Source organism: Scardinius erythrophthalmus (assembly GCF_964197995.2).
Source record: "Scardinius erythrophthalmus genome assembly, chromosome: 12".
Lineage (NCBI taxonomy): Eukaryota > Metazoa > Chordata > Actinopteri > Cypriniformes > Leuciscidae > Scardinius > Scardinius erythrophthalmus.
This window is the reverse complement of record NC_138232.1, coordinates 14,616,427-14,641,923: the sequence shown is the minus strand read 5'-3', so window position 1 is coordinate 14,641,923 and position 25,497 is coordinate 14,616,427. Positions and strand designations below refer to the sequence as shown.

Sequence of the window (25,497 nt, the reverse complement as noted above, 5' to 3'; positions counted from 1 at the left end):
CAATTTGACCCAGATCACAAACTGTGTATTGTATTACTGAACATAACACGAGAGTTAAAAAAGGAAATAGAACTGAGGTCGGAGGCATTTACTCCACACTGAACTACATGTACAGTCCCTTACAGATCTTCACTGGCATTTCCACTGGCGTGGAAAAAAGGTAAAAGGTCATTCTGGACCAGAAAAAAACTAGATTACTCTTATTATGAACAAAGTTGTCGAATCTCATTCATATGTACAGTATACTGCACATCAGCACAAGATCATATATTTTCCCTATCTGTCTAAGATAAAATATTAACTAATATAATGTGAGAGTGTATTGCTATTCATTAAATATTTATATAACTAATAACCAAATTTGAAGCCACAAAAAGCAACTCGTGATGGCATGAAGATTGTACAAAACTCAAAATACTGAGTTTGGCAAAACTCTAGCCACTTTATATTCCCCTCTAACATCTACTGTACAATAAAATAAAAAATAAATTAAAAAACACGTTTGCTATAAATTATTTGTTGGATCTTAGACAGCTGCCTTAAAGCTTCTCTTTCTGGGATTAATACACTCAAACAATTTTAAATGTTTTAAAAACTCGGAAGACTCAAAAAACTAAGGCCGCAATGCACAACGCTTATTAGTTGGCAGGTTTTGTAGTAATTGAAACAGTTACGGGCTTGGCTGTTCTGAGGCCTGTTCTCTTTTTCTCCTGTGTGAGTTATTGTCTCCCTGTCGTGACACCGCAGCGTGTTGGTGCTGGGGAACCCTGTGCAGATTAGAAGCAGTGCGTGGGTGAGTGGGAGCTCATCTGCATTTGAAAGGAAAACCTGTCCAGAGGGAGCTGTGGGAGGATGATCAGCCTGAACCCATGGCCCATGCACCGTGAGATCTGCCCCACAGACACAAGCAATCAGAGGTGCTGTTCCATCCTGCCTATCAAAGCCCTGGCGCACAAAGATTTCCTCAAACACTGCAGTGGATTGCACTAAAATACCTCGAACAACTGCATGGATTGCTAAATGCAAAGTGTGTCACAGATCAGCAGAAACATCACTCATCCATAATCCTCACACACCAAGTTCAAGGGGCACAAACAGACAGTTATGGCGCTTTTCCACTACACAGTACCAGCTCGCCTCGGCTCGGCTCGCCTCGACTCGGCTCGCCTCGGCTCTGTTTGGTTTTCCACTGTGTAAAAGTTGTACCTGTACCTGCTTCCAGGTACTTTTTTTCGTACCACCTCCGGCGAGGTTCTAAGCGAGCTGAGGCGATACTAAAATGTGACGTGAAAACATGGCAGACTGCTGATTGGTCAGAGAGAATCGTCACTATTCACTGCGTCATCATTGCACGCGCCAGACGGAGTATCCTGAATAAAACATTTGGAAACAAAAACATCCAAAAACAGCATACACTCGATTTCCTCCATTGTCCTGTGTGTGTGGGTAGCGGGTGTGTCTCGCGTAAAAGATTAAGTCACGGCAGTTTCCTGCGGCGTCGCTATGACGACGCGGTACTATTGTGGAGGTACTATCTGCAATGGAAAACGGAGCGAAAAGCGAGCTGAGCCGAGGCGAGTCAAGTCGAGTCGAGCTGGTACTGGTAATGGAAAAGCGCCATTAGAGGGAGTCTGAAGAATAAAAACCTGACATGGTAGAGGGCTACACTGATTTCAAGTAAGAAAATGAAAAGAAAAGTGGATACCATTCATTACAGTACCTGTTACTCCAGAATCTGTGCAAGTCTTGTCAACGTCACCGTCTTCCTGGCCATCTGCGTTTTGCTGGGTGTGCTGAAGGCTAAGTTTATGACAGACCTCAAAAGCCTGACCCACTGTCCGCACTATCCGCATGGCTTGGCTCTACAGAGAAATCAGGGAGAGCTTAGTACTATTAATGCACTGAAATCAGTTCTTGGATGAACCAAAATTCGAAACCGAAAAATGGTAATAGTTATCATACAGAATTTATAATACAAGGATATTCATTATATACTGTATGTTTGCACATATACATACATATATATAGATATAGGAAAATAAGTATTTGAACACCCTGCTATTTTGCAAGTTCTCCCACTTGGAAATCATGGAGGGGTCTGAAATTGTCATCGAAGGTGCATGTCCACTGTGAGAGACATAATCTAAAAAAAAAATAATCCAGAAATCACAATATATGATTTTTTAACTATTTATTTGTATGATACAGCTGCAAATAAGTATTTGAACACCTGTCTATCAGCTAGAATTCTGACCCTCAAAGACCTGTTAGTCTGCCTTTAAAATGTCCACCTCCACTCCATTTATTATCCTAAATTAGATGCACCTGTTTGAGGTCGTTAGCTGCATAAAGACACCTGTCCACCCCATACAATCAGTAAGAATCCAACTACTAACATGGCCAAGACCAAAGAGCTGTCCAAAGACACTAGAGACAAAATTGTACACCTCCACAAGGCTGGAAAGGGCTACGGGGAAATTGCCAAGCAGCTTGGTGAAAAAAGGTCCACTGTTGGAGCAATCATTAGAAAATGGAAGAAGCTAAACATGACTGTCAATCTCCCTCGGACTGGGGCTCCATGCAAGATCTCACCTCGTGGGGTGTCAATGATCCTAAGAAAGGTGAGAAATCAGCCCAGAACTACACGGGAGGAGCTGGTCAATGACCTGAAAAGAGCTGGGACCACCGTTTCCAAGGTTACTGTTGGTAATATACTAAGACGTCATGGTTTGAAATCATGCATGGCACGGAAGTTTCCCCTGCTTAAACCAGCACATGTCAAGGCCCGTCTTAAGTTTGCCAATGACCATTTGGATGATCCAGAGGAGTCATGGGAGAAAGTCATGTGGTCAGATAAGACCAAAATAGAACTTTTTGGTCATAATTCGACTAAACGTGTTTGGAGGAAGAAGAATGATGAGTGCCATCCCCTGAACACCATCCCTACTGTGAAGCATGGGGGTGGTAGCATCATGCTTTGGGGGTGTTTTTCTGCACATGGGACAGGGCGACTGCACTGTATAAAGGAGAGGATGACCGGGGCCATGTATTGCGAGATTTTGGGGAACAACCTCCTTCCCTCAGTTAGAGCATTGAAGATGGGTCGAGGCTGGGTCTTCCAACAATGACCCGAAGCACACAGCCAGGATAACCAAGGAGTGGCTCTGTAAGAAGCATATCAAGGTTCTGGCGTGGCCTAGCCAGTCTCCAGACCTAAACCCAATTAGGGTTGCGCGATATGCTCCATTTTCATATCGTCCTATCGTCAGCCTGTGAGATCGGCGATACACGATATTATCGTGAGGGGGGCGGGGCTTACTTATTTGATTATTAACTTGCTTATTTACTCATCAATTTGCTTGTTTTATTACTTCGTTTTAAATGAGAATCTTTTTCTATTTTGCTAGCAAAGGTGGAGTGTTTATTAATAGGCTAAATCAGGTTATTTCCTGGTATAGTGAGGTAAAAAAAAAATTTACGGACACACATTATCCTCTCATGCCGTTACAGATGCAGCATTTTGACTGTAGGCTGCTTCTGCACGAGATCATGAGAACACGTTTTAATTTATTGGGTCAAGAAAGAGTCGGAGTCTGCGATATGTCCTCCTCTGTCTGGATGCACTTCACTTATGCGCACCGCACTTCAATAAGCCCAAATAACGCGGGTTTTAAATGCCGGGAGAAATCAGAGGCAAAAATCTAAAAGTCGATCGGTACTTACTTATGACTTGACTCTGATAAAGGAAAATGGGTTAATCCGTTTACATGACCACATGCATTGTCAGTTTATTCAGCATAATCGAGTTAATAACGTGCATGTAAACGCGCTCATTCCCTGAAAGTGAAAGCAGAAACGGACTGCGCTTTCACTGCATTAACGGCGCGTTCTCTCAGAGACGACGGTGGATATAACGGTAGGCTACAGCATCTTAATTTACTGGCTTAATATTTCTCTTGTGGACTTACATTATTGACAGTGAAAAAAATAGAAGAATATTTCTTGTTAAACAAGTTTGAAGTTGCTTGTGATTTTCACAGGCAGAGTTCAACAGATGCTTCGTGTAACTTTATTAGGCCTAGGCGGCCTATATAATTTTATTGATATTATTATTATAATTAATATTTTGTAATTGTACTGTTTTTAGTGTTTTTACTGTCATTAAATATTTTGTTAATGTGCTATGGAAACAAAATACTGACGAACAACGATGCCGCGTCTTCATCTTGGCTCTGTATAAGAATAATGCGTCTGTTAAAACAAGCACTCTTGGCAATTTGTGAATGGATCACCTTGCAATTAAATTTCGTTGTGGGATGTAGTTTTTTTTTGTCTGTTTTAAAAATATTTTCTTTGAGGAGTCAACTCATACGCGCGCGTCGGTGACGTCGCATGTGTGGTTATGTGATGTCGCAAGTGTGGTTATTGTTATGAATTTAGGCAAGGCAAATATAATTGTAACTATACTAGCTTCATAATAATAATAATGATTTAATACATTAATAGGAAAACGAGCCAATTATCGTATTGATATCGTCAAAGGCATCTGCCATCGGCGATATCTCTGTCTATCGTCGATACACGATACTATCGTCTATCGGCACAACCCTAAACCCAGAGAATCTTTGGAGGGACCTCAAACTCCGTGTTTCTCAGCGACAGCCCAGAAACCTGACTGATCTAGAGAAGATCTGTGTGGAGGAGTGGGCCAACATCCCTCCTGCAGTGTGTGCAAACCTGGTGAAAAACTACAGGAAACGTTTGACCTCTGTAATTGCAAACACAGGCTACTGTACCAAATATTAACATTGATTTTCTCAGGTGTTCAAATACTTATTTGCAGCTGTATCATACAAATAAATAGTTAAAAAAATCATACATTGTGATTTCTGGATTTTTTTCTTTGATTATGTCTCTCACAGTGGACATGCACCTATGATGACAATTTCAGACCCCTCCATGATTTCTAAGTGGGAGAACTTGCAAAATAGCAGGGTGTTCAAATACTTATTTTCCTCACTGTATATATCACATCCATCCATCCATCCATCCATCCATCCATCCATCCATCCATCCATCCATCCATCCATCCATCCATCCTTGTATGATTGGCAGCATTCCTGTTTTCCACATTTGCTGGCTATATATATATGGAATACTGTCAATCATACAAGCAGACAATCAAAATAATTTTACATAGTGTGTCCCAAAAGCAATGTGGTAATCAAAGAGAAATATGGAAAGAAATGTAATTAAACTGATGGATTTTTTAAATTAATTTTCAGTTTTACTTTGTCACCAATAAACTATGGCAGAATGTGAACAACAGGCACATACATTTGGTAAAATAATAAAATTATCTTTAGCACCTCTATCTCTATCAGATAGTACTGTAGTTTCATATTGACCACTATAGCTAAACTAGAACTAAAAATCATTCTAAATGAAAAAGAATAGCAGAGTCCATACCACACCTATAACAAAAATGGCATGGAGAAATAAAATTATTGGAATCACTTTCAGAATGTTTTTTTTCCCAGCTGATGAACGATAAAATGTTTGAATCTGCAGAAAGTAAAAGGAGAAATAAGAGCACATTTTATTGAAGAGCATTGAGCACACTTGAGCAGTTGATGTACAATTATTTCCCGGAGCAGCTCTGAATGACCTGGTCTGTAATGAACAGGGATCCCGGGGAGAAATGGACCAGACAGGGCTTTCAATCGAGCGACTTCTTTCTAAAGAATCTGTTAAATAAAGAATAATTATTTCTTGCTCGCCTTTCTCCAAAGCCAAACTTCTGCTCTATAATCAACTGCCATTGTGGAAATCCCACATTTTCATGACGAACGGAAAAATATTGAGTACATGTGTCAGGCTTTCAAAATAACAGTCTTCTACAGTTTTCCTAGTTTTTAGTATTGTGGCAATGTTATTACACTGTGTTCATTCTGTATGCTATTTGCAATTTCACATCCAAAGAATAATAAGGAATGAAACCAAACAAAGTCAGTTTGAAGACGACTGGAAAGTTGTATTCAGATTAGGCCTAATTAGAGTCTGTTATGTCTTTCGCAGCCTTTTATGTGAAAGGCCTATTCAGACTTACAAACAAACAATGACTCGTTCCAGAGGAAAAAAGTGATGTTAATTTGCATATACAGTAGGTCTTCACTTTACTGCTTTGCTGAAGTGTAAATAAGGTACAAAGTACACTGTAAAAAAATGTTTGTTAAGTCTACAGAATAATTGCTACTGTAAAAACCTGGTAACTGATATGATACAATATCCATATATGGTGAACATATTATATATACGTAATTCTACTGTTACATAATGTAAACTACATGCTTTTTACGATGAAAATATATGGTGAAAAACTTCAGAAGTCTCCAGAAGTCTCTGAATGAATGACACATTATATTTTCTTTAAAATAATGCAAAAAAACATTTGAAAATTTAACAAAACAACCTAATGTAGATTGATATATTAAAATTATATCACATGATAAAATACAGTACAATGTTGTACAATTTACAGGCACCAATAATATGCCATTCCGTAATACCAGAAACATGTCATTATTTTTTAAGTTGAATTTGGCAAACACAGCTACAGTTGTTTTTACTGTACATTAAACAGCATATTTTTTTACAGTGCATGAGAAAACAAAATATGTGGTGACCTAATGCAGTCATACTGTATTTGTCTGTTACAGTATGCATATGCCTTACATATATGTACTTGAAGTCTTTGCAAACTCTTCTATCAAAGCTCTAATTAGTCAGAGATCCTTGTAAATTTCTGTGATAATGTGATGTGATATTCTGACAACTAGCTCCTAGCATGAATTCCTCTCTATATGTATAGACTGTAGGCACCAGTACTGGAGAGGACATTTTTTACTAATTTTCCCTCTCTAAAAAATCGTATTTTGATTCTCATGACATTATAGATTAATTGCCAATATCAAAAATAAATATTTAAACCAGTCAAGCAGAGAAAAACAGATTTAGATTCAAATCCTTCTCAGAAGTGGTGGGCGTCTTTAGCTTTTAAATTTACCACTGATTCAAATCCAGTGCAGAAGCTTGAAAGGGATCAGAATTTGACAGCTTTAAGAACTAAAAGCAAACCCTGTCAGTATATCATCTACATGCTCCGCTGCTATATCATTGTTCTGCTCTGCATGCTAGAAAGAGTGAGAAGAAAAATATAGCCATTCTGAAAAGTGCACTTCAGTTTCATGGCCAACGGCTGCTGTTCCTTTTTTTGCATGATTTATTATTATTTTTTTTTTAACTATATGCCCTTAAGTAAAATACATGTGCTGAAAATGGAAGGAACAAACAGTAGCTTTCATTCACTTGGAGCCTCAATGACAAGGCTCCAACTCAATGACAAGGCTCCAACTCAATGGAAACCAACTCAATGTCCTGACTAGAAGACGCGATCAAGAGAGGCATACCTTTTTCTTTGATTTAAAGACGTTACATCGAAACACATTGCTCTGTCCATCTCTTGCAATGTAACTGAAGATCTTCAAATCTTGAGAGTCGTGCGATACGTAGAATATCCTGTAAAAAACAACAAAAAAGGGAAGATATTCAGAAACATATTAAACCTTGTGTAAGAAATCAACAACAACCACAAAAACTGAGGCAATTACATTTAATAAAAAAAAAGAAAAGAAAACCTAAAATAAAAAAATAAAAACTCAATTTTATGGTAAATCATTGCCCTTATTTACAGTCTAACTTGTGAGGTACTTGGCCAAATTACAAGGACAGTAGATTCAAGTGGAGCAAAAATAGATAAAAGGAGAAATGTATTAACAGGAACATTTCTGGGACAGTTAAAAGCTTTTATTCCTGCATTTGGTTCATTTTTGTTGTTATATTTTGGTTCAATCACACCGCAGTGCTCAGCACTTTTATCAATAATCCATTAATGTTGTGTGGAAAGGACATTTATGAATGACATTGACAATGACATTTATTTTGGTAGGGCATCTAAACAAGAATGTTGTTAGTATGGCAACAACATGAATCACAAGCACATTCAGTTCTATTGTAGCAATAGTGAGTGCATTTACCCTAAAGGAAACAGAACTTGTAGCAATGAACAAGTAACAATGCAGATCAGAGTGTAAATACTAAATAAACCACAAGATAAATAATTGACGTCATGCAAATCTGGATCAATTTCCTCCACAAGACAGCAGAGGACTGAGCTTCATAAAAATGACAATGCAGCTGTCAAGGCATTGAGGAAAATCCTGAGCAGAAAACTCTGAATGCTTTGTCGCAGATGAATAAAACACACTGATGTCAATTGCAACTTTTTTCAAGCACATCCACAGAGAACCTTTAGAAAAAACTATAGACAAATAGCTAGATTGCTAGACAACATGACACATTCACCAAGAAAAAGCAAGCTGGTTTGGTCTGTGCCGGCACCTTGTATTTTGCTATTTATTGAATAAACCTGTACAGACAAGGGAGAAACACTGACACGTAATGGTTTTTATACTGTACAAACTGCATATTCTATCACCTTACAATAACCCTAAACTATACCATCACAGAAAACTTTCTGCATTTTTGACATAAAATAAATAAAAAATTAATATTTTTTTTTTTGTTTTTTTTTTTTCAGATTTACAAATGAAGGGGGTCACTTCTGGGTACAAATTTGTCCCCAAAATATAGTCAAGTAGGCACATACACGCACGCACGCACAATCTCAGATTGCTTTGCGGGTTTGTCAGAGTGAATAAATGGCAGCAGGAAGCCTAAACGGCACTTAAATCATCACACTGTGGGTTTGAAAGAAAGTTGATAGTTCCCTGAGACTCCTCATTCTATCAAATGGAAAAAAAAAAAAAAAAAAAACACCTTATATAGTCAAAATGACCAAAGAATTGGAATGAAAGGGCTGGGAATGAAAAAAATTAAATACTGGAATCATAGGAACCTGCAAAAACATCACACAGATTGGAAGGTCATGCAGCGTATCGTGCAATATCTGTAAAGCAGCCGGGCAGAAAAAGTGTGTCCACTTCTGTATGTACATTATAAATACCCTGTCCTGTCTGGTATTTTTAAATATCTGAAATGGATTATATAAATGATGTATTTTACTTTAATTACCAAAGTACCTTTAGCAAAAGAATGTGTGTTTAGTTTTAAACTTGACACCATCTTTAAAACAGTTCTCATCCAGATGATAAAAAACACAGATGTGTGACAAAAACATCCACTGGACACTTGTGTAAATAGTTCTGCAGACAAAGAATGTGTGAGAGGGGTCCCTAAGTCCCACAAATAAACACATATACAGATGTTTGTTTGTAGCGTTTTGCTTATTACTTGATGAAAAATAAATAGAATATGGAAAATGTAGTTACTCATCTCGATTAAAATGACCCTAAACACAATACAATAGAGAGTATTGCATGCTAACATGGAAACAAACAAACACTATACTGCAGGAAAACTACACACACAGAAAATATATGGTAAATATATAATCAAAATCGATTACAATTTGGTTGTGATTTCATGATTATTGATATTAATATAAATTTGCCAATTATCTGCGCAAATATCAGCCATGATATGCATCCCACATCTCTAATTATTTGAGACATTAGAAAGCAGATACTATTTTGATCTCACCAATAAAGAGCAAATGCAGATTGACCTTTTGTGATGGCTCACAAATGCCCTGTATCGTCGTTGAATTAGCTTGGGAAATATTTATTTATTATCGCTTTAGACTTCATTTGGACCATTGCAGACTTGATATGGATCCAAAACACACACACTACAGAGAATGACAGCATGTTACTTGTCAGGGCTTGCAGATACATGCAGTGACTGATACAAAGGGATCGAATAAACCCTGTAAGAGAGATGTGCTAGACAACGATTATCTGAACTATATTAACCCAGCAGTCCACTCAAGGATATATCCTGACGCACAGTCCTAGACAGATGGGAGAAGAGAAACTCCGATCATTAATTTAATTCTCTTTGCTGTTGACACTTCAGGGAAACATGCTGCATCAGCGATTTGCACAGATGACACATGCTGTTTAAGAGCATTTTTTCCCCCCGCCACTTTAATTTATCAAGTCTGAAAGCAAAATGAGGAGCTGGAATATCTGATGAGTATATGTAACGCACACTTCTTCGCTCATCAAAATAGAAAGAGAGTGATTTTACTACACAACCTGTAGCCTTATTTAACGGGTTGTTCTGCTTAAGAGATAGCCTATTTTAAGAATATAATGAGCATATTATACTAGAAGGTAAAATGCTGCTTTGCTCATCTCTCAGACGCCAATGACTAGGCTAAGTAATGTCATTTCTATATTAGAGGCAAGCACACATATTTAACAGGCAGAAAAGGCTAGAGAGATGGCCCATTAGCATTCAAATCTCAAAGTATTCATCCTGATTCAATGAAAAATCAATAGTGACAAAGTACTATGACTTTTGGGGATATACCTGGCTTAGCTAAAAAATTAGTCATATGTAGGACATTGTACGTTTGCACATTATTAGTTCTGTTCACTAAGGTGGGCATCACTATTACTAACTATATTAAATATTAAACTTATTAAATATACTGATAATTCCTTATACAGTATTTGAAGGCTGATTACCGATATATTGGCAGATAAATCTAAATAAAAAAAAAGACTAATTACATAAACAATATCTCACCATTAAATCCATGTCCCAAGCACACAATTTTAATGAAGTTCTCATTATAATTTTATTATAATGAGTGTGCCTCTGAATAGTGTGCCTCTGAAGTGTCTCAGCTGAAGGAAATAATACATTATTTATCTGCTTTAAGATATCAACCAAATTTTCTTAAGCCGATAACATTAAAAATGAACATATGGTGGCCGATATTAAACATTTCCATGTAACTCGTCCTGCACAGTTTATGCTACAGACATGAATGATACCTCAAATTACTGGATGACAAAACAAACAAAAACAATAGATGTGAATTGAAAAGTGGATTAAAGTAATATTAGAAGAACCAGAATATCACAAACTTGGGGTGGGCTGTTTTGGCTTGGGCCAGCCCAGAACGCAACTATTCAAGCAACTACCCAGAACACAAACCAACATGCAATGCTATAGAAGCCAGCCAGAGCACACAGGCAACCATAGAACCACCCAGAACACCTTAGCAATAACACAACCAACACTAGTAACCATTCACAACACCTTCTAGATACACCATTGCAGTTAGCCACAACAACATCAGAGCAACCAACCAAAATACCCTAGGAATTCCCTGACAACCATCAACAACAAGCTAACTGTATTAAAGGTCCCGTATTATGCCCCTTTTCACAAGATGTAAAATAAGTCTCTGATGTCCCCAGAGTGTGTATGTGAAGTTTCAGCTCAAAATACCCAACAGATCATTTTTTACAGCATGTTTAAATTGTCATTTTTTGGGGCACAGAAAAACGCGCTGTTTTAGTGTGTGCCCTTTAAATGCAAATGAGCTGCTGCTGGACAACCCAGGGGGCGGAGCCTCACGAGCTCGCGCTCAGTCTCTCAGGACAATTTCATCTCACGGAATGATGATAATATCAGAAACTCTCAGTAACGTGTTCATTTCGAGTCGGACAATAATGCCTACAGAGTCAGAGTGCTGTATAGAGATGAATCAGGTATAGTTTAGTTGTTTAATTACGGTTATTATAACGTATTTGTCATCTGCTTGTATGTATCCATTATTTATTAATAGCCTACAAGTCTGCTGCTGAATGATGATCAAACATATACTGATGAGTTTAATAAAGTTTATTGTACATTACACAAAAGATGAAGCATCAGTTTTACTTCAGAAAATCACCGTAAGAGCTGAGTAAACACAGTAAGTTATAAGAAGTCTGCAAACGAATAAACGATAAACAAATTTCGGTAGAGTTGAGGGAGCATTCCTGTGGGCGGAGGTTAGTCAAAAAACGGTTCTAGTGACATCATTAAAGAAGGAAGTAGAGGGATATAGTCCAAACGGGCCGTTCGATGTAGTCAACTTCTGTTAAATAAAATATCTCGCTTGGCATTGAACTTTGAGCTTTATCATTTTACAGATATTATTTATGCTCTAACAGCAACATTACACACTAACTAAAGTTTGAAACATGGGATCACGAAGAACGGGACCTTTAACATATGTGACACGTATGTGTATGTGTAATTACTAGAGCAATTCTTCATAATGTTTTTCCATTCGGCATGTACTGAAGTGAAGTCATAACTTACCTTTGTAACGTAATTTCCAAACTCCACTGCCCCTCTGGTGAATTTTTTTATGTGTTTTTTTACACAGGCAAGTGCAGTCATGAGCACAGTATGGATGAGCCATGACTTTCTCTGCACTTTACAACAAATGAGAGATCTGAATTATTGATGTCTCTTATTATATTCCTGTTAATAACAGCAGGCCAGTTCTCCCTGCTCCTGGTGCCAAGTTTATGCTCTGGGCAACAATAAAGGCACACAAATGTCACCATTGCTCTTCAGTAGGGGGGCAACAGCACACCTTTAGAGCTGACACGGCCCCAGTCCCATCATCCCAAGAGAGTCCCATAGTACACACATTATTCAGTCTCTTCAGCTTGCAATCACACACTGTCAAGTGCCTCCTGGGGTTGCTGTTCCTTGTTTAGCAGGCTTCTGGATAGCAAAATCATTGTAATCACTTAACTATACACTCAAATTCTATAGTCAAACTCAAGTGTTATCTTCATGTAAATGATTTAGGATGCGACTGTTTTTTCATCCATGTACTCAACTAGCTCAAAATGTTTAAAAACGAAATGCCGAGATTCAAGAGGGCCACTGGACCCCAATCGTTTACGGCTTCATGTCTGCCAGATAAAAATAAATATTGTCCTGACATGTCAGCTGCCTCATCCAATGAGTCAGGGGATTTCATGGGCATGTTGTCAAGTTCAAGCGGCAAATTTCAGTGAAGATGATTAATGTGTTTTGATTAGGCTTTCATGCGGTTTTGCATTTGCTGAGGACACAGACAAACAGGATTTTTAACTGCACATTTATACCGTTACCATCAGCAGCAGTAGCATAAGAAACAACTGCGTTGCTAAAAGGCTTTGCAAAGAACAAACACTTCTAAGCACCTTCTCCTGAAGCTTATTGGCTGCCGCTCTAATTTCCATTCAATCTTTGCATTTCATTTGCATCATTTCATTTTCACAACCACAAGCTGTGTGTCCTTTTGCCACACGCTGACCTAACACAATTTGTACTGTGACTTTAAACACACAAAATTACATGTCATCCAAATTGATAATTTCTTCAGGGATACACAATTGCTATTAAAGTATCTCTAAGTGAAATGTTACCACATTCATGCAAATACAAAGTGCATGTTGGGTCTACTGCCTAATTCCTATGATTGCACAAAAGGAATGTAAAATTGCTCACTTTGTCATAATTGTAGTAGATTAGAAAACTAATAGCTCAACATGCAGCGTCGCTTGAATGATTCCTTTATCTACTATGTGGTATGAAAATATTGAAAATGAATATTCATGTGTCAAAAAGTCCTGTCCAATGCACACCACAAAAATGTACCACATTTACATTTGACAAACTGTTTATAGGCAAAGGTATACTCTACACAGACATTAGGCTAAGTTGAAGCTCAAACAATAATAAATGTAATTTTATTTAATTACAGGCTCAAACCCAACGACACCCTCAAATAACACAAACCTGAGCCGAATCTGGAACTGTGGGGTCCCATCATGCTTGGAATGGATCATGTAGTAATCCTCTGTTATACATTTGTAAATAAAAGATATGAACGAGGAAATAAAATGGTAGTGACAGGAAAAAAACGCAAGAAATGTAGATATGGAAGAAGCTGCAAGTTATGGGCTTATGTTAAATCTCAGCATATTGTTGGCATTTGAAAAAATGAGGAGTACACCATCTATCCTGAAATCCAATCAACTTAAGAACTAACAAACTCTATATTTAAATACATAATGTTTCTTTAAACAGTAGCTTAACTACCGGCAAACATCACATTTATTTTCTAACTGTGCTATTTAATAGTGCTGTCAAACAGATGAGAGAATTTAAGCCTAGACTGACTTTTCTGACTTGGCTGTTCTACAAAGACATGGGAGAAAGTAAAACAACGAAAAGGGAGAAAGACGTTCTTGACAGTGAAGGAGGGAAAGAGGTCTTAAGCTGACACAGCCATTTAAACTTTTCATTAGGAAAGCATAACAATGACAAAAGCCTTTTCAGCACACAACACTAGCTGACTTAATGTTTTTCTTAGCAGTTAGTGCGAGTTCCAACACATTCCCATGCTAGCAACGGGAGATCAGGTCCGACTTGCGTCATTTCCTGAACCCGATCCCCTCTATTCTTGTCAACATTTCCTGTTCTCACTCTGCTATCCCTATAACTTGAACATGGGGAAAAGAAAAAACCCTTTTATTGCATATTTTTCCTATTAAAACTATTGCCATCATTAATGCAGCTATAATTATGATCACTGAAAGATAATAAATAAAATACCTATTGATTGGTATTGTCTTTGCTATAGCCCTTCTGCATCCAACAAAACTGAAGTGCCATTGGCACACATACATGTGTGCACAAACACACACACACACACACACACACACACACACACACACACACACACACACACACACACACACACACACACACACACACACACACACACACACACACACACACACACACACACACACACACACACACACACACACACACACACACACACACACACACACACACACACACACACACACACACGTGAAGCGGGAAGAGAATAGAGTGAGCAGATGGCCACAATAGAACATCAGGACAGGTCAGAGACGTGTGTTGCATGTGCCCCAACACAGTGGGTGAACAAAAACACTCAAAATGGTTTATTAGATTTCCAAAAGATTGTTTGTTTTAATAAGATATTAGATAATTTACCTGACGGATATCAGCATGTACATACAGGTACAGTACATCTAAGTACATAAACCAGATATTTTCAACTTCCATCTCAATATTGTGATGGAAGCAACAGATGTAGTTCTTTATGCAGTATTTAAAAAATATATATTAATGAGGCAATTAACTACATAAAATGTTCATTATTTTAAGCTTGTCTTTCGACAAAAAAGCTTTAAATTGACCATATTAATAAAAAAAACTGCCAAAATGCAATATAGACAAAGATCAGTCAATAATTCTTTCAAAATGAAATAAACAATAGCTAGCAATAATCTGATGTGTAAAGTTAATATATTGCCATGTTCCTTTTCTCTCATCATATTTTAATCATCAGTATTTCAGACTTATAATACTTTGGGTTTCAAACAGTATTATCTTTGTTATTTTAAAATAAAATAATAAAAGAAGGCCATTTATTCCTTCAACTGACCAAACCTGTCAACAACCATCTTTGTCAGTAACTCCATTTATGAAAATGACAGCTAATATCAATCAATCAAACTAAAACACAGACCAATTATTACAACAAATGGCAACCTGACTGAACCTCTGTTGTGGAGCGGGACATAGCATGTAAAATATGGAACTGTCCTGATTTTAATCAAGAGGTCTGTTCATTGTAGAGTACAGACACATATAATCACCATTAAATGTCTATTATTTAAAAGTAACAGGTGAGTTTGTACAGTAATAACGTCTGTTTCCTTCAGCAGCTTTGACAGACTCTGAATGGATGTGTCGGGTACACAGTGACGGGGCAGTAAAGAGAGAAAGGCGAGAAGAATCTAAATCTCAGTGTCGTAAGCTGCCAAGCGGGTCAATAATTAAGAGCCATCCGTCTATTCCTCTGAGCTCCCACTGACACGTCTAATGAGACCTCTCTCTGCTCTTGGAAATCTGCAAGCACACAAAACTGTCTCCTTCCTAAGACAAATGTTGTCACCCCACTTCAAGCATCTCAGTAAAAACAAAGAACAAGATAAAAAGAAAAGTAAAAGGAGGGACTCTAATGGTTGGGTCAAGCTTGAGTTTGGATAATATCAATAAATAAATCATTAAATCACCATAATTTTGAATAAAAAAAAAAAATACAAAAAAATCTAGGTTTGTCCCTCTTTTGCTGTAATGAGAACAGCACTTATTTAGAGCTCTGCAAACTCTACAAGTTTTAAAAAACTGATGAGCATCATGATTTGTGAATGTTCCAAATGTATTCTGGTTCATTGTAGGCAAGAACGTCTGACTTTCTGTATAAAGGAATTCACATGATAAATGAAACAAAGTTGCTTATATACTAGGGCTGTGACGAGACACTTAGCTCACGAGACGAGAGAGGATTGGGGTCACGAGACGAGACAAGATTTTTTTTTTTTTTTTTTTTTTTTTAAATCCTCAATGACAAAATTCATGACTGGAAAAATAGTCTGCAGGTGCTTTAGAAATCTTTTAACTAATCATCTTGTAATGAATGCCATTTCAGTTCTACTTTCCGAGTATGAATTATCATATGCATTGAAAGACAACAATACGCAAGCACTGTAAAAGGTTTTGCCACAAACTCAACTGACTGGCTTCTCTCATGTATGATTTCACATGAGTCTCTTCAGACAATTAAAATTTTTGCGTGAACTATCCCTTTAAGGTGCTTTTCCAAAGTTCAATATGCTGTATCCTTTACTGAATTCACCAAAGTGAAGATGATGCAGACAGCTGCATGTACTGTACGAGCAGCTCTGTTAAACTACTTCAAGGTTGGCTAAGGATCAAACGGTGTTGGATATTAGGAAGTTTTATGTGCATCCCTCTAGGTTAGTCTTTAAACAGCCTAGTTTCACATACAGATGTTCTGGAGGTGCATGCACCGTTCTCAGGGATGCCCTCCACTAAAAAGTTATAGCTTACGACTTTCCAAGCCTCCTGTAATTGAGTTTAACACCAAATAGAGGAAAACATACAACCCTCTGTCTATGCAATACGTCTTTCTGAGGGCATATCTGCCTCCGCTTCTGCTTTATCTACAGCCATTCAGAGCATTCTGACAGTAATCACCCACAAACAGACGACGTGCTCGACATACTTCATCAGCCACACACCTCACACCCTCCATGCCCTCCGGTGGCTCATTTAGACGACCAATGAGGTGGACCTTTTATGTATTCATGGAATATCGGATGCAGTGCTACAAGCTAAATGTGCCGTGCAATGAGGTTTACGCAAATGGCAGCACGGATACAGCGCTAAAAAAAATATGCAATCCGTCTGGCACATAAATTGATAGCATTCATCTGTTACTTTCCAGAAGGAAAACAACAACAACAGCAATTCAGGCCTTTCCTTTCATGATTAGCTGGCAGGACATTTCCAAAAAGCAAGCTTTCTTTGTAAGGAATAATAAATATGCCAAAATAGAGCAATATGGAATGGATCGTATAAGTCTTTAAATCAAACTGAACTTTTATTAGCAATAGCATTCCTCAATATGTTGCAGTGCTAAAGCCAGGTCATTTGTGTCAATGGTGAGAGAAGCATTGCCTGGCAAAAACTATGCCATCCAGTATCAATTCCAATCAGCCAGTGTGTCAGCAGTTTTCCTGTTGGCCTTCCCTTGTCTACTCTGCTGATGAAAATGTCTGCTGAATAAGTTCAGAGTTTTAAAGAGCACCAAGGTCATCCCACAAGAGACATCTGCAATTCAGACCTAATAATGCTATTCAGTACGTTTTTGTGAGAAAGCATACCAGCCACAAAATTATACTTGCGGTATTTTTGCAGATATTCACACTTACACTCACTCAATCAATCAAAATAACGGGTTTACTGATAAATGCTGTCATCTAGTAAGTCTTTAAAAATATCACCTAATGCTTTTAATCTTTGTTCAACCGAAAAATAATAATAATCTAGACAAATAGAGAATCACGATTTTATTTTTTTTGCTTCAAACAGAGATTGTGATTCTCCCATGATTCTAAACAGACAACTAAACAAAATAACATGTAATTTACTAGAGGTTCTGACAAAATTTTAATTGCTGCAGTCTATTTAAAATGTTTAATTAATCTGAATGAATTATAAAAAAAAAAACATTTAATGAATGATTCAATGACTCACTCATACATTGTTTCATTACTGGATGAATCAGCATGAACATATCTCTGAAATGAATGATTCAATGACAAATACATATTTAAATTTTTAACAGTCATTTGTCACCACCTGGTGGAGTAACGATTTAATTGATACATCGTCGTTTGAAGAGTCAAGTTACTTTCAAAAGGTGATTTGATCTATTTTGATCGTGTCCATGGACATCAGTGTTTATATCAGGACTATAAACTTATCCCAGTACTTCTGTGATAGAATAACAAGCGAAATGTGTTAATTGCATAAATTAAAAAAATGTAGGGTGCAACACCAACGATGCACTAAAACTGGTTTTTCCATTGCGTTTTTTTTTTTTTTTCTCGCATACAGACAGCAACGTTGTCAAAATGATCCCCGTTCACACAGATCTGCGAAAACTAAAAAAAACGCTGTATTATGCATGCCAGGCCAGTGGTCACTTTGTAAAGAAATGCTACGCGCTTATAGACTGAACATGTAGGCTAATACGCAAAAGCTAACTAGCTAACCCAAAGCTAACTAAACTCTGACATTCATGTCTTTTATTAAACTACTAAAATGGCAACTCACTGAAATCTTTGAGAAAACTGAATGCATATCACTGCAGCAATCAAATATGAATCATTCCTATGTATGAAATAATAATTAAAGTATAAGAAAACCCAGTTACAAAGGTTACTTGGGGGGAAAATGTCAACACTTTTCTAGTTAGAGAAAGTTTGAGAAGAGGCAGGAATCACTGAAGGAAATGATTAAATGATCAACTTTTAGATGGAAACAAGTGAGAACTTTAATAAGACACAGACAACCAGACCCTTGTGTCAGTATGGAAAAGATTTCCCAGAAGGGCTTACAATCTTTCTTGCACACTTAACTGATAAAGGGTAGCAGGATTTAGAAAAAAGAAATCTGGGAAAAGTGAACTAAATAAAAGAAAGCTTTTGGGAAATGTACATTGCTGACTCTTCAACAGCTCATGCTGGGTTATGCATCTCTGTACAGAACTCAAACAGAAAGCTACCAACAGTTCCTGCCAGGTTGCAGATACTTTGTACTTTGTGTACACTTGCTGCGAGTACACATTTATATCGGCACATCTTATACTACCAAAACAGGAAACTGGATGTCAGTCTAGACAGAGCTGTTAAAAATGACAACACAACAACAGACTAAGGGCCAGATTTAAGGAGTTTCCTTTTCAATTGCAAAATTTATGGGAGTATTTAAATGAATCATGCAAGGTGATTTACTAAGGTCTGCGCAAGTCAATTTACTGGTATTTGCGGCATTATTTAACACCCAAAAACCATGTCTAAACCAGACGCTAATTTGCACTGCTCTTGGTAGATTGCGTTTTTTCATTATGGAAATGATCCGCTTAAATTTCCACTAACATCAGTGCTTTTTTGGAATTGTGCTCATGTTAATTTGCCCCATTTAGTAAATCTGGCCATAAATGTCAAATACATAAATAGGCCTGTCACAATTATTGATTAATCGTCTGATCGTAGTTATTCAATCTAATCGCAATTTGACAAAATAAGGTTTGTGGGTTTATTCAGACTGCATGACATTATATTATATTATATCATATTATATTATAAATAATTGAATAAATAAATATTATTTTAACACAGCATTATAGTTTATCACATAGGCCTATTTTATGAATTTTTATATTATATACAATTTCAAGTAAAAAGAATATGTATAAGGCTTACACTCTAAGTGAACTGACAGAATTAAGTAGCCTAGTCAATCGCAATTATTTGTATGACAATTAATTATCAGCACAAAATTCATGATTGTGACAGGTAATACATAAATCAACAATTCTTCTAAGATGGTTATTAAAGCAAAAAGCCACTCGAGGCTGTGCATTATTTCACCATGGTTAAAGGGGGCACAGCATGGAAGAATTACTGTAACATGACAATGATGGCTAATTGATCTTAATGAACCAAATGTTCAATGAATAAATAATTGAATAAAAATAATCAAAATAAATGAAAAAATTCTGCCAAGTAATTTATTTCATTAGCTTAAATAACTGTGAACGGTTGCCAAGTAGTATGGCAACTTGGCACATTGATACAGAATTCAATTAAAGATAAATAAATCTTTTGTAGCATAAATGTCTTTACTGTCACTTTTGAGCAATTGAATGTGTCCTTGCTCATTTTTGAACGGTAGTTACTAGTATAGACAAGTGGAAAACACTTTTACATAATAACATCAAACTAAAAATGCAAAAGCTGCTACTTCAGCAAAGTAGAAAATGCAAATAAAGGAGAAAAACTATGGAAATAGTTTCTCTTTGAACTAAAGTTACAGTTGCATTGACTGACTAGTGTGATCAAAGGTTTAATTGCTTGTATGTGTAGGAAACAATTTGGGTAATATAACTGTTATCAGGGTGTGCTCAGAACAACATTTAACAGTGATGCCATATGCTTGCAGATCGTGTTACTAAAAAGGAAATAACATTAAATGCACTAGCACATACCAAAGGGTGTGACGTGAACCGTTGCTTCATTACTACATTTACACTAAAATCAAACTGCCACTAATCATGTTCTTCACACCCTTTCCCTAGTGACTCACACAAACTATTGGGCAAATAGTCTTTATGATACAATCAGAATTCCTTATCTGAGCCCTTGTTTACACAGTGATCAGATCACAAGCACGGCTGTAAACTGGGTCCAAACGGATCCAAAAATTGAAACCACATAATATACATGTAAATTGAAACTAGGGCTGCACGATTTGGGGAAAATGTCATATTGCGATAATTGAGGTCAATATTGCGATTACGATTGCGATATGCGATATAATAAACAAATGGTTTCATGAGTCAACTTGCTTGGTTCTCAAGGAAAATAAATGCACACACAGATTAGTGATAATCAGCCTAAAGAAAAAAGTTCTTTAGTCAAGAGCAGTGAGTGTTTTTCTCTGTTCCCTTTGTTCTTTGATTAACTTTAGCGACAGATTTTTATTTTTTTTTTGCATTTTAACAAGAACAAAACATAATTTACATACAAGAGTATATATAACCATACATGTCAGGGGTAAAGAAAAATTATAAAAAAAAGGCAAAAAATAAAATAAAAAATAGAATAACTTAAGCGACAGATGTAATTAGTGGCTACTGTGTACTGTCCCTTTAAGACCAGCCGCTGTCAGAGACGCGGATCTCACACGCGCCTCATTCTTTCACGAGTCATCACAACTCTTCATGTTCATCATAAGACTACTCTTATGTTATGAAGACACTCGACAAAAAGACATTTTGGCATAATTGTGTGTGTTATTGTTCGTTCAAGCTCGAAAGAGAACTGTATTCTGGCATGCTGTTTTGTGCGCACGCACGATATTAGCCCGAGTCTTTCTGTGTGTCACAGTCAGACATTCACAGGCAGCGCGTTCATTTTGGCATTCGTGTGTTGTTCGTTCTACCGCGAAAGAGAACTTGATACTGGCGCGTCTATCTGTGTGTGTGTGTGTGTGTGTGTGGAGGACATTCACAGGCAGCTCGTTCTTTTATGTATTATCGCGCATGAATGGTTTAAAAGCATTTGCATTAATAAGTGCGTTAACAGCGCTAATTTGTTTAATATAAAATCGCAACATTTTGCGTCATATAATCGCATAGGCTTGACATCGCGATTGCGATACGATTAATCGTGCAGCACTAATTGAAACGCACATATCAAATATCACAGAATTTGCAGCATAAATGTAAATCCGTCCTGATAAATGTCAGACTTGACGGCTTGCTCACCATTTGAGATGCGTGTCAGTACCAGGTGTAATCGACCATCTGTCTGACAGATAACAGATGTTAATAACTGGCGAACTTGGAACTGAACAAAAACATTGAAATATTGCTTAATCAGGTTAATGTGTGTAGGACATTAAATTAAGCAAACAATAAAGTGAAACTGCATCACCACAGTAACACTCATTAAAGGAATAGACATTCATGTCTTTGTGAATTTCAATTTTAATAAGTCTCTGCTTTGTAACAGTCGAACAGCAGAGGTATGGCTTACACAAGGTTTTCTCCAACACCCACCCAATTAAAGTCCACGGCTACAGCATGAGAATGAGAAGCTAATAAAATAGGTATTATGAAGGCATGAGATGGCATTTAGAATTACATTTTCAGTCTGTTTTAGCCGACACTACAGAGAGAGAATATGAGGATTAGCTACTTTGGTTGTCTACATCCTGAAACGCTCCCTTAAAGCATGAGCCCAATGCAGGCCTTAATGGGGGTGTGAATACAGAGGCAGGATTTGTGGCGAGTGTGTGTTTCAATTGAAACATTAAATTGTTTAAAAGTGACAGTAGACATTTATAATAGTACAATACACTTCTAATAAAAACAAAAAATGCTTTCTGAACTTCCCATTCATCAGGGAACACTCTCAGAAAAAAAGGTACAAAAGCTGTCACTGTGGCGGTACCTTTTCAAAAGGTACACTTTTGTACCTAAAGAGTGCATATTAGTCCCTCAAAGGTACATATTAGTACCTAAATGGTACATATTAGTACCCTTTTGAAGGGTACTGTCCCAGTGACAGCTTATGTACCTTTTTTTCTGAGAGTGAATCCTTAAATAAAAAAAAATGGTTTTTACAACAATAATGAGCAAAACAACTGTTTTTAACATTGATAACAATAATACATGTTTCCAAATCAGCATATTAGAATGATTTCTGAAGGATCATGTGCCACTGAGGACTGGAGTAATGATGCTGAACCAGCTTTGTCATCGCAGGAAGGAATAAATCAAGTTAAAACATATTGAAATAGAAAACTATAAAAATGTGTATATTGTAATAATATTTCACAATAATACAGTTAATGCATTTTTGATCATATAAATTCAGCCTTGGAGAGCATATAAGACTTTCATAAACATTTTAAAAAATCTTACTGACCACAACCTTTTGAACGGTATAACTGAAAAAGAAAAGAAAAGAAAAGAACACTGGTCAGAATGACTTGGAGATGTAGCCTAATTATATAATTAATTTTATATTAAAGGAGCATTTCATCCAAATATACAGTAAAATTTCAACTAGACATGCAATATAAAAGCAAATAATGGTTTTAGGTTTGTGAATTGGGACCTGAACTATATTGGGGGTTAGTTAAATTGTACATAGAGCAAAATATGAAATTTCCATCAGATGACAAACATTCCCAAGATATGCATACATGACTCAAATCTTGACATCACATAAAGTCCTGTGATTATGCAGTAAGGTAAGCTGAAACTCACATTTTAATTCAACTCTTCAATGCACCAGGAATTATCAAAACCTGCCATTGGGCAATCAGCCTATCCAGCCTTGCAGGGTTTGCTATACAAACAGTGTAGTCCCTGTCTTGTTCTGATCAGATAAAAGTCTCATTTATAATTGAGATGGGTGGTCTGATTCACATGCTGGTCTATTCTTTCAGATGGCAATCAACTACACACACACACTCTATGGTTTAGGTGTACATTGCAATGCGGTAGATTCATAAACTCATTGATCAGAGCCGGTAAGTACAAAAACCAGCCACATTATTCATCATCCTGAGATTACGTGCTTTTTGCCTAGTACATACTGTAATGTATTCCGCCTCTTGCTGGGACTTAGCGAACTATTTCACCAATGATACTGAAGGGAATGTGAGGATATGGATGAATTATCACATCTACACCGCCAAACATCACCCAAAACCATATTTTTACACAACAAGAGAGAGTACGAGTGATCTGCAGAACGAGAGAGATGCATTTGGGAGTCACATGCCTGCCAATTCTGGAAAACTTGCATAAACATGAAGATGCCAGTATGGTATCCATTATGATAGAGCTGGTTTTAATCATGGAGTCATGAATTATCGGCTGCTTGCGGTGGATACTCCAGCACTAATGGAAGTGTATTCATAAAAAGAAAAAAAGAAAAACACTAATGGTTTGTGTGTCCTCAACACGCAAACAAACAGAAACAAACACACACGTGCTCACACACATACCCTTGAGCAAGGACGACCGAGAAAGCTTTTCATATTCGAATGGGGACGCTGCGCTCATATGTTGCCTGGGAGATGAAGCATTCTGGGGCTTTTTCAGCAGTGCTGATGTAGATATTGGCTACTGCTTTGGACCGATCCCAACACTGTGATCCAGGAAAGATGAAGAGTTGATGAACAAAATTATTGCATGCCTTAATATTTAAGACTGAATTTTAACATCTGCTCAGTATTAAGCAGACTTTTTTTTTTTACTAAAGTGTATAAGTTTATCACTGAAAAAGTTCAGAATTAGATTGTGATTGCTGCATATGTACAGTATATACTAAATGACAAAAGTCTGATAAAAAAGCATGTTGAATAGGAATTCTTGTAGCTTAAAAAGTATAGACTTGTGCTAAAAACAAAGTCATGAGTTTGATTCCAGTGGAACACATGAGCATGATAAAATGATAAGTTGGTTTGGATAAAACATTTGCCAAATGCATAAAATGTAAACATAAAATGTAACATTTTATGTTTACATTATGCATTTGGCAAATGTTTTACAAGTGATCGTTCGATTCTGACTGAGCTAATGAAACCGAAGAGGCAAATTTTTAAAGTGAAATACTGTACAATAGACCAGATTAGGATTACTGTTAAAATGTTTGGGGTAAAGGACTACTTTTTGAAAGTAGTCTCTTATTATGCTCTGTAAGGCTGCATTTATTTGATAAAAACTACAGTAAAAACAGTAAAATTGTGTAAAAAAACAAAATGTAAAAATATTAGTACTTTAAAATAACAGTTTTCTTTCTTGTTTTTAATATATTTCAAAATGTAGTGCATACTTGTGATGGCAAAGCTGATTTTTTTTCTTCAGTGTCACAATACTTTAGAAAACATTCTTAACATACCAATAAAAATCTTTTGCAACATTATAAAATATCAATTAAATTGATCAAAAGATTTTTTTATTTATTTAAAAGTACTTTAAATTGAATGTGTCCTGATTAAATGTATCAAAAAAGTCTTATTGACCCACGACACACACACACACACACACACACACACACACACACACACACACACACACACACACAGTATAAAAAATTCTAAGAAAATCTGAATATTGAATATGCTTTTTTTACTGAATCTTTAAAAGGTGAGCATTTCATGAATTTTTAAATGACAAAATTATCTAAAAAGTTCTAAATGGAAATATTCATGACCTAAAAATCCAAAGAGCTTAATCTTCAATCTCAAACAAATGCAAAAACTCAAAATTCTTTG

General features: G+C 36.7%; 1 protein-coding gene across 1 annotated transcript in view; it reads right to left on the bottom strand.

Annotated features, from left to right (window-relative positions):
• LOC308700265 (carboxyl-terminal PDZ ligand of neuronal nitric oxide synthase protein-like) overlaps positions 1–25,497 on the bottom strand; it is a 102,275-nt gene that overhangs the window by 41,342 nt on the left and 35,436 nt on the right. The window contains exons 5-6 of the mRNA XM_081381827.1: positions 7,470–7,578; positions 1,721–1,862 (exon numbers count right to left, since the gene is read on the bottom strand). Coding sequence (XP_081237953.1) covers positions 1,721–1,862; positions 7,470–7,578 — 251 coding nt within the window. The remainder of the gene's footprint in view (positions 1–1,720; positions 1,863–7,469; positions 7,579–25,497) is intronic.